The sequence below is a fragment of the Pavona decussata genome, unplaced genomic scaffold, assembly GCF_977016875.1.
Source record: "Pavona decussata unplaced genomic scaffold, jaPavDecu1.1 SCAFFOLD_58, whole genome shotgun sequence".
Lineage (NCBI taxonomy): Eukaryota > Metazoa > Cnidaria > Anthozoa > Scleractinia > Agariciidae > Pavona > Pavona decussata.
In genome coordinates this window covers 5026559-5040000 of record NW_028145480.1, presented here as the reverse complement: position 1 = coordinate 5040000, position 13442 = coordinate 5026559, and the positions used below count along the sequence as shown (strand labels likewise).

The 13442-nt window shown below is 38.3% G+C and overlaps 1 protein-coding gene across 4 annotated transcripts in view; it reads right to left on the bottom strand.

The window, feature by feature from the left end:
• The window catches only part of LOC146479825 (uncharacterized), an 82556-nt gene that overhangs the window by 191 nt on the left and 68923 nt on the right, over positions 1 to 13442 (bottom strand). For 3 of the 4 annotated variants that reach the window (XM_085110693.1, XM_085110695.1, XM_085110692.1), the window contains 3 exons: positions 1634 to 1762; positions 905 to 1258; positions 1 to 343 (listed from right to left, as the gene is read on the bottom strand). The exon at positions 1 to 343 is cut by the window's left edge. In XM_085110693.1, the coding sequence (XP_084966819.1) occupies positions 1 to 343; positions 905 to 1258; positions 1634 to 1747 (811 nt within the window). In that variant the 5' untranslated portion in view covers positions 1748 to 1762. Of the gene's footprint in view, positions 344 to 904; positions 1259 to 1633; positions 1763 to 2304; positions 2357 to 13442 lie in introns of those variants that run through there. The other variant, XM_085110694.1, reaches the window with a different exon arrangement.

Genomic DNA, 13442 nt, shown 5'->3' with positions numbered 1-13442 from the left:
CTTTAGGAACTTCTTCCACAAAGATCCGGGACACTGAAAGCATACCCGTGAAGGTGTCAGCATTTCCATACCCTTGACATTTGCCGACCCAGAATCCCACGCGCACCTTTCCTTTGTGGATGTCGTTGCAGTGTCCTTCAATATGGCGGACGCGGTGAGTATTTATCCCTTTGACACTACCCAAGTGCACAATACCATCAATGGGAAGAGGAGCTGAACATTCAGCACCGTCGAAAGTAAAGTACCAGCGTCTGCAACAATTTGTGCAGCTTGCGACCCTAAGATCGCCAGTCCAGGCAACATGGAGGGATGTCTGAGATAAGTTCTTGGTGAACACACAATCCTGTATAATAAATAAATGAATATGAGAAGAAAAAAGGTAAAAAAACAGAACAAAGAAGCAAAGGCATAACGTGTATAATGAGAGGAAAACATAATGACCAAGATAGAGAAACCGAACAACTGAAATGTGATGATTCTTCTCTTTCTATTTCTTAAAAACAATTCCAAGAATAATGTTACTTTCAGTAAACTTTTCATCGGGTAGCGTTAAAATAGAGTAGAACCGTGCTTACTCGAACTCTTGGCTAGTTCATACTTAATTTACTTCCATTGGCTCAAATTGAACACGATAACTCGAATTCTATTTTAAAAACGTTATTCAGTAAACCTCAAAACGTCAGAACATAACTGAATGATGTGTCAAATTAAATCTTTCATCTTTATTGATAACGGGATTGTATTATTGGGAACCTACATTGACTAGATCTCAGACTTTGGCTTGTCCTTGTTATGTTCTTAAAATTTTGGCATAAATTGAAGTACAAAACGTTCTTTTAAAGAGGCTCTTATGAAACAAACTGGACTCCTAATTAAAGAGATATTATCTTATGTCAGTCCTCACCTTGATCAGACCTTTATCTTTGTGATCATGCACGTTTTTCCAGGCGCACTCCTTCCAGTTCCTAAAAGCCATCACACCTGGCGTCCCAGGGAGTCCACTCGCTCCAGTCTCTCCACGCTGCCCTTTTTGCCCGGGAGGACCCTGGACACCAGGCCTTCCCTTAGCACCGTCTTTTCCATTAGCACCAGCCGGGCCCTTGACACCAGGGGGTCCCTGGGGTCCAGTCCTCCCTGGCCTTCCCTGGTCCCCTTTATCTCCCTCTCGGCCATCTCGTCCGTCACGGCCTGGTAACCCAGGAGAACCAGGCTTGCCATGCATGCCGGGAATGCCACCATACCAGAAGGGTGGTGGTTGCTAGTTTGGAACAAAAAATCAGCATGTTGATGTTAATATGTTTATTCATTTTTAGTACTTTGAATAGCTGTAGAAAAAAATGCAAATCTTCTCATAGGCAAAATCTTTTTACAGAACATAATTTGCAAAAAGTCTCACCCATTTGAAAACAATCATAGTGACCAACCTACAACCCTACACCCTTAAAGGCAGCGCCCTCCTTCCTCCCTCCACTAATAACTATTGTATATCCCTCACATATTCTTACGTTGGTTTATTCTTGGGTAATACTATGAATCAGCTAAGTAATGTATAAAGAACTCAGTGTCATAGTTTAATTTTCCTTCCACGGAAATTTTTCTCGAGTTTTACAGATGTAGCAAATTAGTTGCTTACCATGTTGTTAGATGGTTGATTAGTTTTGTTGTCCGCTGCGGCAAAATAAACCAGGACTGATATCACAAGTAAAGACAACAAGGCTGGAGACACTTTACACGGAATACTCGCCATTTTGGTCTCGCTGATCTGCAACGGACAAAGCAAACAAAGATCTCATTGATGGAGACCGTGAAGAGCAAGTCGGCAAATCTTTAGGATCACCCTTGTACCCCAAACAGTGTATTACATTAAACAATTTTTGCTTTAATTTTTCCCTGTCAGAAACCGAATATTTTCCATGTAAAGATTAAAAGCCTTCGATTACCGTTAATTCTAATTTTATCATTACTTTTACATATCCGATAAAATTTTTTTTATTTACACACTTAAGAGGAATTTCCCTTTTATGTTTCTTTTAACCTCGTTATTACAAACGAGAAGCCGAGTGAAAATAATTGAAATATCTGTTTTAACAGCACGCTTTTGAACGATTTATTTCAGTTTTAAAAGTTTCATCAATTTTTATCGATCTTGTTTGCGTAGAAGATGACCAGAGTCTAAAGAAAATCACTGTTAAGGATTAAGGCTTAATTAGTATAAGAATTTTACATTTCTCTCAGCTAAATCTGTAATCAGTTTCTAACGAAAACAGCCGGTTAAGGGAGAACAAACCAACTGAAAGGACAAACCTGAAATCGACGAAGAAGGTCGCCTCTCTAGATCTGTTCCAATTACTTCTTGAACAAGTCACTGTGAAGGAACGATAAGCAACTTTCGTTAGTGTTAGAATTTTCATTCTTCGTGTGGACTCTTATTCGTGTTTTGTCGAGTTCGTTGTTTACCATGAGTCAAGGGCAAGGTTGGCTGCGGGGTAAAGATTTGAATATTCAAAAAGAATGAAAATTTTCGGTTTCTGTTTCTCGTAACAATTGTTTAATCAGCAATTTTAGTACAATTTTAAGAGCAATAATCCCGATTCCGTGGCCCATGGTTATTTTTATAATTATATAGATAGAACTACCCACACAGGCAGAATGGGGATGCGATGTCTTAAAGCGGTTAATATATTTCACCCTGCTACTGCATGGCATGAAACAATGTTCTAACGTTTGCTATATAAATATCTTTGTTATTGTTTTCAGAAAGAAAAAAAAGGTGATGTTATGAACTTGCGCAGAAAGCGATTACTTTACATTCTCCGCAAAATGTACTGCACCACAGAATCAGTTTTCCACTCTCCGCACACTGATTTAAAAATGTGAGTTGGGTATATTAACTTAACCAAAGTTCTTCCAAAGCTTAAACTTTCCATCTTTCGTCTAAAAAACACAACTGAAGAATTCATTAAAAGCAAAAGCACAATAGTGCTAAAATGAATTCGTTTCATGGATTTCCTCGAGGATCCTAAATCATCTGGGATAAAAAACTACTTAGAAGAGAGAACGCTTTTTTGCCATATTTCTTCCAATTATTTATGGGTCATTCCGCAGAAAAATTATTTGCCCTCTGAAAAGATCAGTATATACAAAATATCCTTCCCGCAAAGGACCAACTGAAATAATACGAAACACCCGCATGGTAAGATAAAAATTAATTAATTAATTAATTATGAGGTCATTTTTCTTCCTTCAGTTCTTATTATGTCGGTCTAAAGCCAAAGTTGTGCGCAAGGGATAACGGCCACGGGATAGTCATTTGAATTTGGGACACCTAGCGAGAATATTAAGAAAATACTGTAAAGGTTGTTTCCTATATTCCAATATAGATTGACTTGCGCGAAAACAACTATTACTTTAAATTTTCCCCTTAAAATTTACTTCACCACTAAATTTTCCACTCTCGCTCCGCACATTGATTTAAAAATGTGATTTCGATACATTGACTTAACCAAAGCTCTTTTAATGCTTAAACGTTCCCTCTTTCGTCTGAAACCACAAGTGAATAATTCATTAAAAAACACAAGCACAACAATGGTAAAGAGAGCTGGTTCGATTTCCTCGAGGACTATTGAATTTAATGTCGCTTTGACCGTGCACATGACTGCGGAATAATCATAAAAAATTACCTATCAGGGAACGGATTTTTGCCATATTTCTTCCATTAATTTATGGTGGATTCTGCAGAAAAACTTGTTTGCCCTCTGAAGACATTAGTATTAGCAAAATCTCTATCCCACAAAGGACCAAATAACACGAAACACTCGCACGGTACGATAAAAATTAATGTCAGTTTTCTCAAATTTTCATATATTTTTTTTTGTCGATCTAAAGCCAAAGTTGTGCGTAAGCGGTAACAATCACGGGATCGACATTTGAATCGGGTTCACCTAGCAAGAATATTGAAGAAAATACGGTGAAAATCGTTTCCTATATTCCAAGATAGTTTTCGGCCCGTCAAAAGGGATATCCGTATGTACGCCAACACAGTTTGATCAGTTCGATAGGGTTCTTTAGCTGCATTTTTAAGTCGCATGCAGAATATTTTTGGGAACCGATTGCTATGCTGCGAATTTTCGAGTTCCTGTGGCCTTCCGAAAATCTTAGCTGGCCTCATTTCGTTCTCTTCACGGTGTTTCTCGTCTCTTCGAAAACAAAAGGAATTGATTTTACTCTGTTTATACTAAAGTTTTAGGTTACCAAACAGCAAAGTAAACACTGGTTTTTCCCGGCCGCAATTCTATCCAAATTTCTAAGATGATTTGGACCTTGCGAACAGATATTCACTAAAATGAACCGTCGTTGAATGCATCTTGCCCTTTCATAACTTGTTTAGACTTGGTGTCAACAACAGTATAAATTTAGATCGTTTGTGAAGCGATAATTTCAATACTTCCTTTGCATTTAGTCGTCTTTCAGTAAATGATAAATACTTAGGCATTTTGAAGGCATTCTTCATTGCGGTCCCGGCCTGACACACTGAAACCTATTTTTATAGCAGCTAATTTCTTTACACACTTTTTGGGATTCTTGCAACATCGTTTTGATATAAAATTTCGCTGAGAAGAAAAATTAACGTACAAAACATACATTAATATGACTTGTTTGTTTAAAGACTCAATTGTCCCAAACCCAAGTCAGGCGCTGTATTGAAAATGGCTCTACATTATGGATTTTTATTGATCTTAGTTCAAGAATCTCGTATCTTTTCTATTCAAGTTGCCGTTCAGCTCGTAGCATATTTGTTTGCTTTTATTATTGCCGTCATAAAAATCTGTCCTGTATAGTAATTTTTTTGTTATCAATGCCTACTGAATTTTTACTGAGTAAATATTTCTCATTGTTTATATTTCTTTGGCCGAAAGCGCTTTTCTTGAATAAATTTCAACCGATGATTTTGAATACGTGAACCTACTTCCCCAAATCCGTTAATAACTCATAAAATCACTTGAAACTTCTTTTCAGATGAAGCAATTGTAACTGTAGTGAATACGAAAATCGATCGGCAATAAAGGCTCAATTGACACCGGACATTGAAGCGAATCGATACAGTCGATATAATTTTTACTTAGCAGGCTTAATAGTAGTTACTAATTTCTGTTCCTTTTTAGTAAGAAGTTACTTGGCCCAGAGAAATGATACTGGAACAAAAGCTATATTTCCGAGATCGTATGCAATTCACTAAGTTATTAATACATCTGTACTGTATGAATGTAATGATCTGTATAGGCTTTACAGTAGTGGGATAGACTTAATTAGCTCGAGCCGCACTTGTTTTGTTTTTATGCGAGTCACATCATTAGTAAATATATATTCAGATAAGATACAAACCTGAAGAAACTTTCCATAAACTCGACTCAGCCTTCATATCTTTGTCATAGTGAATTTTTGACACCAAGGATGTGTTCAAATCACATGCTTGCCGACTAGTGATGATTTATCTCCCTCCTAGCCTTCTTCAGGTCTCATGTCACGAGCAAGACTTACATGACTTAGCTCTGTATATTTCCTTCTTCCATTCTCCTCATGTCCTTTATAGCTCGCTGTTGCCCAAATCAAGAGCTGTTGACTTGATAACGCAAGAAAACGATGAAAGACATTCCTCCCTTTCGCAGAAATGTATAACTTCCTTAAATTTTCAGTAGGAGCAGGCATAAGTTGACGCACTTTCAAAAACGTCTACAAATGTCAGTGCAAGTCCGGCAAATAAAAAAAGAAAAAAAAAAAAAAAAAAAGAAACGTTTGGGCTCTTAAAAATAGCTAAAACATAGCTTTTTGTTTGAATAATCGCTGAGGATTTTTTGGTAATCAATTATTCATTTAGATTACGGGTTGTAAATTCGTGTCTCATAATATCTTGTGTCATGATGACGTATGTTGTTTAACTCCAAACGATCTTAGCAACGATTTTAATGACGGTTGTTAATGGCGCCGACTTTTTTTTTTTCTTTTCTGAAAATTTATGGGCGATTTTTTAGTGGCATATGAAGACTTGGTTGCGATTTTGTTGCGTTTTGGTAGAGCAGAACTGACTGCGATGCGAATATAAACACATCAAAGCACCTTCGTGATTCATGATAACATTGCATGCGCTCTCTCAACCAACAAAAATCGCAACGTACAAATGAGCAGTTCAAATGAGACGATCAGGAATCAGGCCTAAATTTGCTACAAAAATTGCCACTAAAATTGGCGATTTTAAATCGCTCGTGTAAACTGCACGTCGTTTTGTTGGCGGTTTAAGGCGATTATATATCGATTTTGAAAACAGAGTGCTACTGCCTGTCTTGCTCGGGTAGAATATTTATTGGACTTGTTTGTAGAAAGAGACTCAATTGTTCCAAATACAAATCAGGTGCTGTAAATATTGTTGGCTGTCACCGAGTTTTATTTGAAATCAAGATCAAGGATGTCATATTTTTTTTTCTTTTCTGTTCATAGCGTGTTTGTATTGCTTTTGTGATTACCCTCATAAATGTGTCCTGTCTACTAATTTTCTTGTAATCAATACATACTGAATTTTCACTGAGTAAATATTTATCAATGTTAATGTTTCTTTGGCAGAAAGCGCTTTTCTTGAATAAATTTTAAATCGATGATTCTGTAGACGAGTCCCTGCTTCTCCAAATCCGTTAATAACTCAGCAGATCACTTGAAATATCTATTCATCCTAAGCAAATGAAACTCAAATCCAATGATTAAGATAATCGATTGGCAAATGATATAGAACTGAAGCGAATCGATGCAGTCGACGTATGATCAGTTTACTTGGTAGACTGAACAATACTTACGAATCTCTTACTAGACTGTACGTCGGATCACAAACAAGAGTAGACCAAGCGCTATACTTCCGGGACTGTACGCAGTTCATTAAATTATTAAACCGAGTATAATAATCATTATTGGCTAATTGCATTGGTGGTATAAGCTTGGACTCGAGCGGCGCTTCTGTTTTGTTTTTATACGATATTCTGAGCCACGTCATTAGTAACTAAATATTCAGATAAGATTCTAACCTGTGCAAACGTTCCATAAACACGGCTCAGCCTCCATACCCTCGTCAAATTGAATTCTTGATACTAAGGATGTGTTGAAATCAAAATACTTTTGATTTCTGTCACTCTTCAGTTCTTCTGTTGCCATGTCACGAGTAAGATTCCTTCTTCCAATCTCCTGATGTCTTTTACAGCTCGTAGTTGCTCAAATCAAGTTGTGTTGACTCGATAATGCCAGAAAACGCCAAAGGACATACCTCGCTTTGGAAGCAGTACATAGCTTCCATAATTTTCATTAGAAGTGGGCTTCAAGAGACGTACTTAAACCTTCTCAATAGTTTCCGGAGACGTCCGCCAAAAATGAGTCTGGGATCTCAAAATAGTAAAAACACAGCCATTTGTTTTGAATAATTTCCGAGGTTTTTTGGCAATCAATTATTCATTTTGATAATCGGGGGTAAATTCGTGTCTCGTACTTTACCTCATGATCTGGCGTAACTCCGTTTACAAGGACGATTATAGCAAAGGAGTTTAGCAGCGATTGTTAATGGCGCCGATGTTTAGTGGGAACTTATCGGCGTTTTCACTGCGATTTGAAAGCGACTTATAAACGACTCGCTGTTGCGATCTAAGAACAGAGCTGTTCAGTTCCTTATGGTAACACTTCATCAGATATCTCGGTCCGTACCTTTGGTGCAGATTAAGCACAACTGATAGAAAGAGATTGAAGTTGGACAACTTTAGAAATATAGATCTTACTGTTCTAATCGATGACGCGCGTGCTAATCGTTACATAAGCCTGCTTGATACTGTTATCAATTTTATTACCATCTTAATTATACGAGTGAAAGTGAAAGACCATAAATACTCAATTATATTTATTTTATCTTAATTTATAGAAATTGTATTTTCAACTTCTGTACATTAATTGTTTGGCATAGCGGATTCTTATTTTGACTACTGTAATTTTCTTTATCGAATATTTAAGTTGCAAACAGTGTCAAAAACACTGTAAAAAAGTTATTCATTCATTCATTCATTCATTCATTCATTCATTCATTCATTCATTCATTCATTCATTCATTCATTCATTCATTCATTCATTCATTCATTCATTCATTCATTCATTCATGATATGGCGCGATCGTTGGGGTCGTGCACAAGGAGTTCACTCTGCCCTCTCCCCATGTGGAGCCTGTCTTTATATCCCTTCCTCCCTCCCCTTAGGAAGGCCTGATACTCAGGTAAAGTGAAAGATGAAACGAGTGCTTCAATTAGCCTGACGTAGGACGATTCTTTGTCTTTTTTTTTCCCCCGTGCAGCCAGTTTATTTAAAGCTTAAAGTCAAACCTGCGCAAATTTGTCTGTTATAATGTAGACAGCACCGTATAAAGCAATTTAATGAACAAGTTAAAAAGTCCCCAGTATGCATTCCAATACAATCCAACATTCCTTTGTGAATCCTGATCACTCGCTAACACGAATAAATTGAGTTCTAGGTCATAAATTTGGTACCATTTTCTTTAGGAGTAGGAGATGGATTTTGGCTAGTGTGGTTTGAAATATTTTAAGCTTCATTTTTGGTTTGCATAGCATATAGGTCAGTGTGCCTCCTCACGGAGTGTGTGGCTCGAACCGGTTTTGTCCGAAATATTGTCGACTCGAGCATTCTTGTCTGAAAAGGAGTTAGAATAGTTTTACCATTTTCATTTTAGCCTTAAAGTGGTCAGAGTCCGTGGCCAAAGTCCGATTTCAATCCTGGAGTAACTTTGAACAAAAACTTTAAGTGGACTTGGATTTTTAAATCCAGGTTAGCTACCATGCGCTTAAAAGCGCTTATCGTGCCACAAACAAGTCGGTCTTGGTGTAAGATATAGAGTTCGAAAAATCGTACTTCCTGAGAATTAGTAGGGCTAAGGGACTTGAGCTGTGGACTGCACACCCCTACCCCAATTTGGAGTGGCTTTCTGTTTCGACGATGACAACCTAACCAAAATTCCCTGGTGCTCCCTGTCTCCCTCCGCAGCCCCAACTTAAAATTTCTGAGGGTTTCCAGTGCCCTGCCAGATCACTTTCACCCCAAATCGTAGGGGTTCTTTGGCTGACTCCTACTCAAATAGTTCAAGGACACCATTTTTTCTGCCTTATTCCCCACAAACCACCCTGTGCTCCACCCTTACACTCTCACTCAAATTTCTGTAAACTTTTCCGTTTATTAGCAGAAGCCGCCTCTATATCGCAAAAGCGTCATGATCAGTTTTCGATAGATCGGTTACTTTTTTTTAATGTTTTTTTCTTTCATTTAAGTACCACACATTACTTACAACACTAACACTGCTTACAATACTAACATTACTTACAAAACTAAATTTCTAACAATGCGTAACACTATTTACAATATAGTAACATTATTTACAATACTAACTATAAATACAACACTATTTTTGTCCTCCTTTCTTGGTGTTGGTGTTATTTTTGGCCCACAGATTTGTAGGTGTTTTTTTCGACAAGATGTGATAACCGTTGTTTTTTGTTTCATGAGAGTAATTACAAAATCGCTTTAGCGGATAAATCATCAGTACATTTAGACCTAGTGTGCGCTGTTGCACGTATTTGTGGTTATCTTTACTTTGTGTTTAAAATGGCCTTGTTACCTGTATAGATTGTGTACGAAATAACATTGATTTAATGTATTAAAGTTATTGCTGTCACGTGTGCTCTTCCTTCTCGTCACTGGAGCCCTCTCTGTTATAAAGATGACAGGGAAGGTTCGCTAAGAAACAAGCCTAACGGTTCTCAAGACAGAGGCGTCTTTATATTACAGTGCAGTATTTTCTTGGGAGGAAAGAAGCGAACTTGACTGCAATTTCCCTGCTTCCTATCGTCTCATATGCGCACCCTTGCGGGATTCGCGTTTCTTGTTTGTGGAGGACAGAACTTGAGTTATACATGACGAATACACTACCGGTGCAGAGGCGGCTTTCCACCATAAAGTATATATCATGGAGTGAAATTACCCGCGCGTCAGCAAGCATTTCGTATTCGTATGCGTCAAGAAAAACCGTAGAGCACAAGGGCGCTTTCTTTTAGCTCAAATTTTCAGTTTAAAATCCCAGAAAATTAATATGTCAAATGAGAGTCTTTTTTTCCATTCGCTCCGAATTTGCAGTAAACGTAGGAAAAGTGGAGTACCTCCGAAAGTAATTGTAATAGAAATTGTAATTGACCATTCCTCTTGGGGCTTTTCAGGGTCAATGAACAACAGCTAGTAGCTGAATTGCGGAGAGACCAGAGGGTGAGATCGGACGTCAGCATATAGAATCGAAGGCGCCTCTGGCTACCGCCTCAGTCCATATATGATCTCACCCCACCCACCCAGACCAATGAAAGCTCTAATCAGATAGACCATGAAACCGAGAACTCCACGCCCTACTCTTTTCCAACAGTGCCAAGGGTTCTTTAACGTCCCACAGATTAAACTATTAGGAACAACTGTTGTGAGACGGGACCTACGGTTTATCGCCCTTATCCGAGAAGACTAGAAAGTCTAACCATTTCCAGATGTCATTACGAAGGCAGCACTTTCTCCTCAGTTATTTAAAGACCCTGACTGTTGGTCCGGCTGTGGTTTGTACCCGCGACCTCCCGCACGGGAGTCCGGTACTCTACCAATTGAGCTAAACGGTCGTCCGTTTGTTCCCGTAAATTTCATCCACACGTCATCTTTTGCATTTAAAATTATATGCGTTGTGGGAGCAGGGATGGCGCAGTGGTGAGAGTACTCGCCTCCCACCAATGTGGCCCGATGTGGTTCGATTTCCGGTCTCGGCGTCATATGTGGGTTGAGTTTGTTATCGGTTCTCGTCCTTGCTCCGAGGGTTTTTCTCCGGGTACTCCGGTTCTCCTCCCTCCACAAAAACCAACATTTCCAAATTCCAATTTGACCTGGAAACAGTGACGAGAAGAGCCACTCCGTGGATTCCACTGAAATTGCTATTTATTATTTATTTACATATTTATTTATTTATTTATGGAAGAGAAAACTGAAGTCAACCTTTGCCTGACATTAATATCTGCTTTAAAGCATGCGTATGTGCATTACGGTAGCACTTTGCCCTCAATTTAGCCAATCAGAGCGCGTGTTATATCGGATACAAGAATTGGCCATATAGTGAGGACTTTTATTAATCAACCCATTGTAACACCGTCTAAAATAGTTTATAGCGCACTCAACATTCTTCCTCGTACAAAACAGATTGTACAATGGACGTAATTTCAAATCTCATGGGGAATAAGGTAACAAATAATGAAGACCATCAACACATTTAATTTCTGCTGTAAAATTTTTTTTTATCGAATGTTTAATAATAAATCAATTGTTCTGGTCAATCTTGCGGAAAACTGCCTGATTTTAGTTGCCCATGGTATATCGTCGCCTAAGTATCAGGCAGAGGTTTTGTCTGTTCCAAAGCTATTTTCGGGTAAAATTAACAGAACTCTACACTAAAAAATACCCCTAACAACAGCAATTAAATTCATTTCGTAAATAAGAATAAACTGTGTACATGAAGGGTTGCTTTCTCGTGAGAACAAACAAAAAACAACAACAACAACAAGAATGAATTATCCATGTTGTTAGTTTATTGTAAATTATTAGCATACAGTTTCCATCATTACGCATGGTTTGATGCAATTTAACACCTTTCCTTACGTACGTAATCTACCGACCATTAACAAGTATTTGTACAGAGTTTATAGGAAACAAGCAGATTTTTTGTGCAAAGCGTGACTAAGGCCTGTCCTGGGCCCAGTTCCCGGGCACTGAAAAGGACATTATCTAGATTCTTTGGTGCCCAAAGAGCAAACGTCTTCTCGTTCGTCAATTTAGCGCCCGACATTATTTGTTTTTACTGTATCGTAGGAAGGCATGGGGGAAAAGCTTGGGAGCTGAAACTTTAATCCTGTTCAGACCAGTGTACGTACCCAGGAACAGTGCCCTAGTACTATCTTTGGAGTTAGTTATTCAGACTAGTAACCGGCGTCCCCGAGAACCGAGCAGTGGGGTAGCTAGTCTGAACGTGGCCTAAGATGCAGCAGATGTGTAACGAATTTAACAAATTAAACATTGATCAAGATACGAAAATCTATGATCAGATCGATTGTGTGGCTTTTGGATCTCCCCTTGCTCTTCTCCTATCCAGCCTCCATGAAAGTCTGTGGTTACAAGACTACACATCTTTAAATGTTTTATTCTATGTCGAGGATACCTTTAATTTGCTTTTTGTTTGTTTGACTCAGAGCATAGTGCTCTTATGTTTTTTCAATGATATTGACTCTTAGCATCCTTATATTCGGTTTACTATGGAAAAGAAGGTCGACGACAAGTTGCCGTTTCTTAATGTTCTGATTAACAACATTTTCATACAAGCTTTGGCGTTGTGAGTGGTTTTCACAACGAGGTAAAGAACATTCTACCTAAAAGCATGTTATCTACCAACATAATAGATCGGGTGATCAGGCAATATATCAACAAAACACGGAAACCTTACACTGGCGTATTGGGTTCCAGTCCTTCAACACATTTTGGAGGGTCGTACGGGGGGGGGGGGGGGGGGGGTCTCTTGCACGGTTCACGAACAGAAAAAATAGCAAATCACGGATCAGGGAAATGAAAATTTCATTTTCAAGCTTCTCACAAGTCACGCAAAACCTTCAGGTCACGGATTACGAAGAATAATTTATTACATTCACGTTTCACGGGAAATAAAATCAGCTAATCACGCATCACGAAAATACCCCTGTACGACCCTCTTTTTACAAATTACCTTATGTAGGTTACTTTTCCAAAGCTGCTCAATATAAGATTAGACAACTCTGTAAGCACTATCGTATTAATCGCAACAATATTTTTGGCTTGAAGGATCCTGTCACAAAACGTCTCCGGCTGCGTGTGGTTTATAACTTTTCATGCACAGTCCGTAAAATTTGTTATGTTGGCGAGTCCAACCCAAAACATCTTGCCATACGCATCCAGTAACGCCTTTTTCCGGACAGGGCCTCTCACGTTTACAAGGATCTTGACAATTCTGAGGCATGCCGCTCGGCATGTACTTCGGAATAGTTTGTATCTATTTTAAATCAGGCTGCAACTTAATTCTGGCTTTAAAACAAATTAAGAAGCTCTACATATTCTTTGGAAAAAACTCAAATTAAACCATCAAATACAGCGTGTTAATTTAGGTCTCTTATACCAATCCTTTTTTTTTTTGTATCTTTTGTATCATATTTTGTAAGTGTCGTATATCTTTTGTTTGCATTCCTGGTTATTGCTTAAATTAGCCCTAGCATTTAAAGGACCAACTCTGTAACACGTAGCATTCAATTGACGATGGCAGA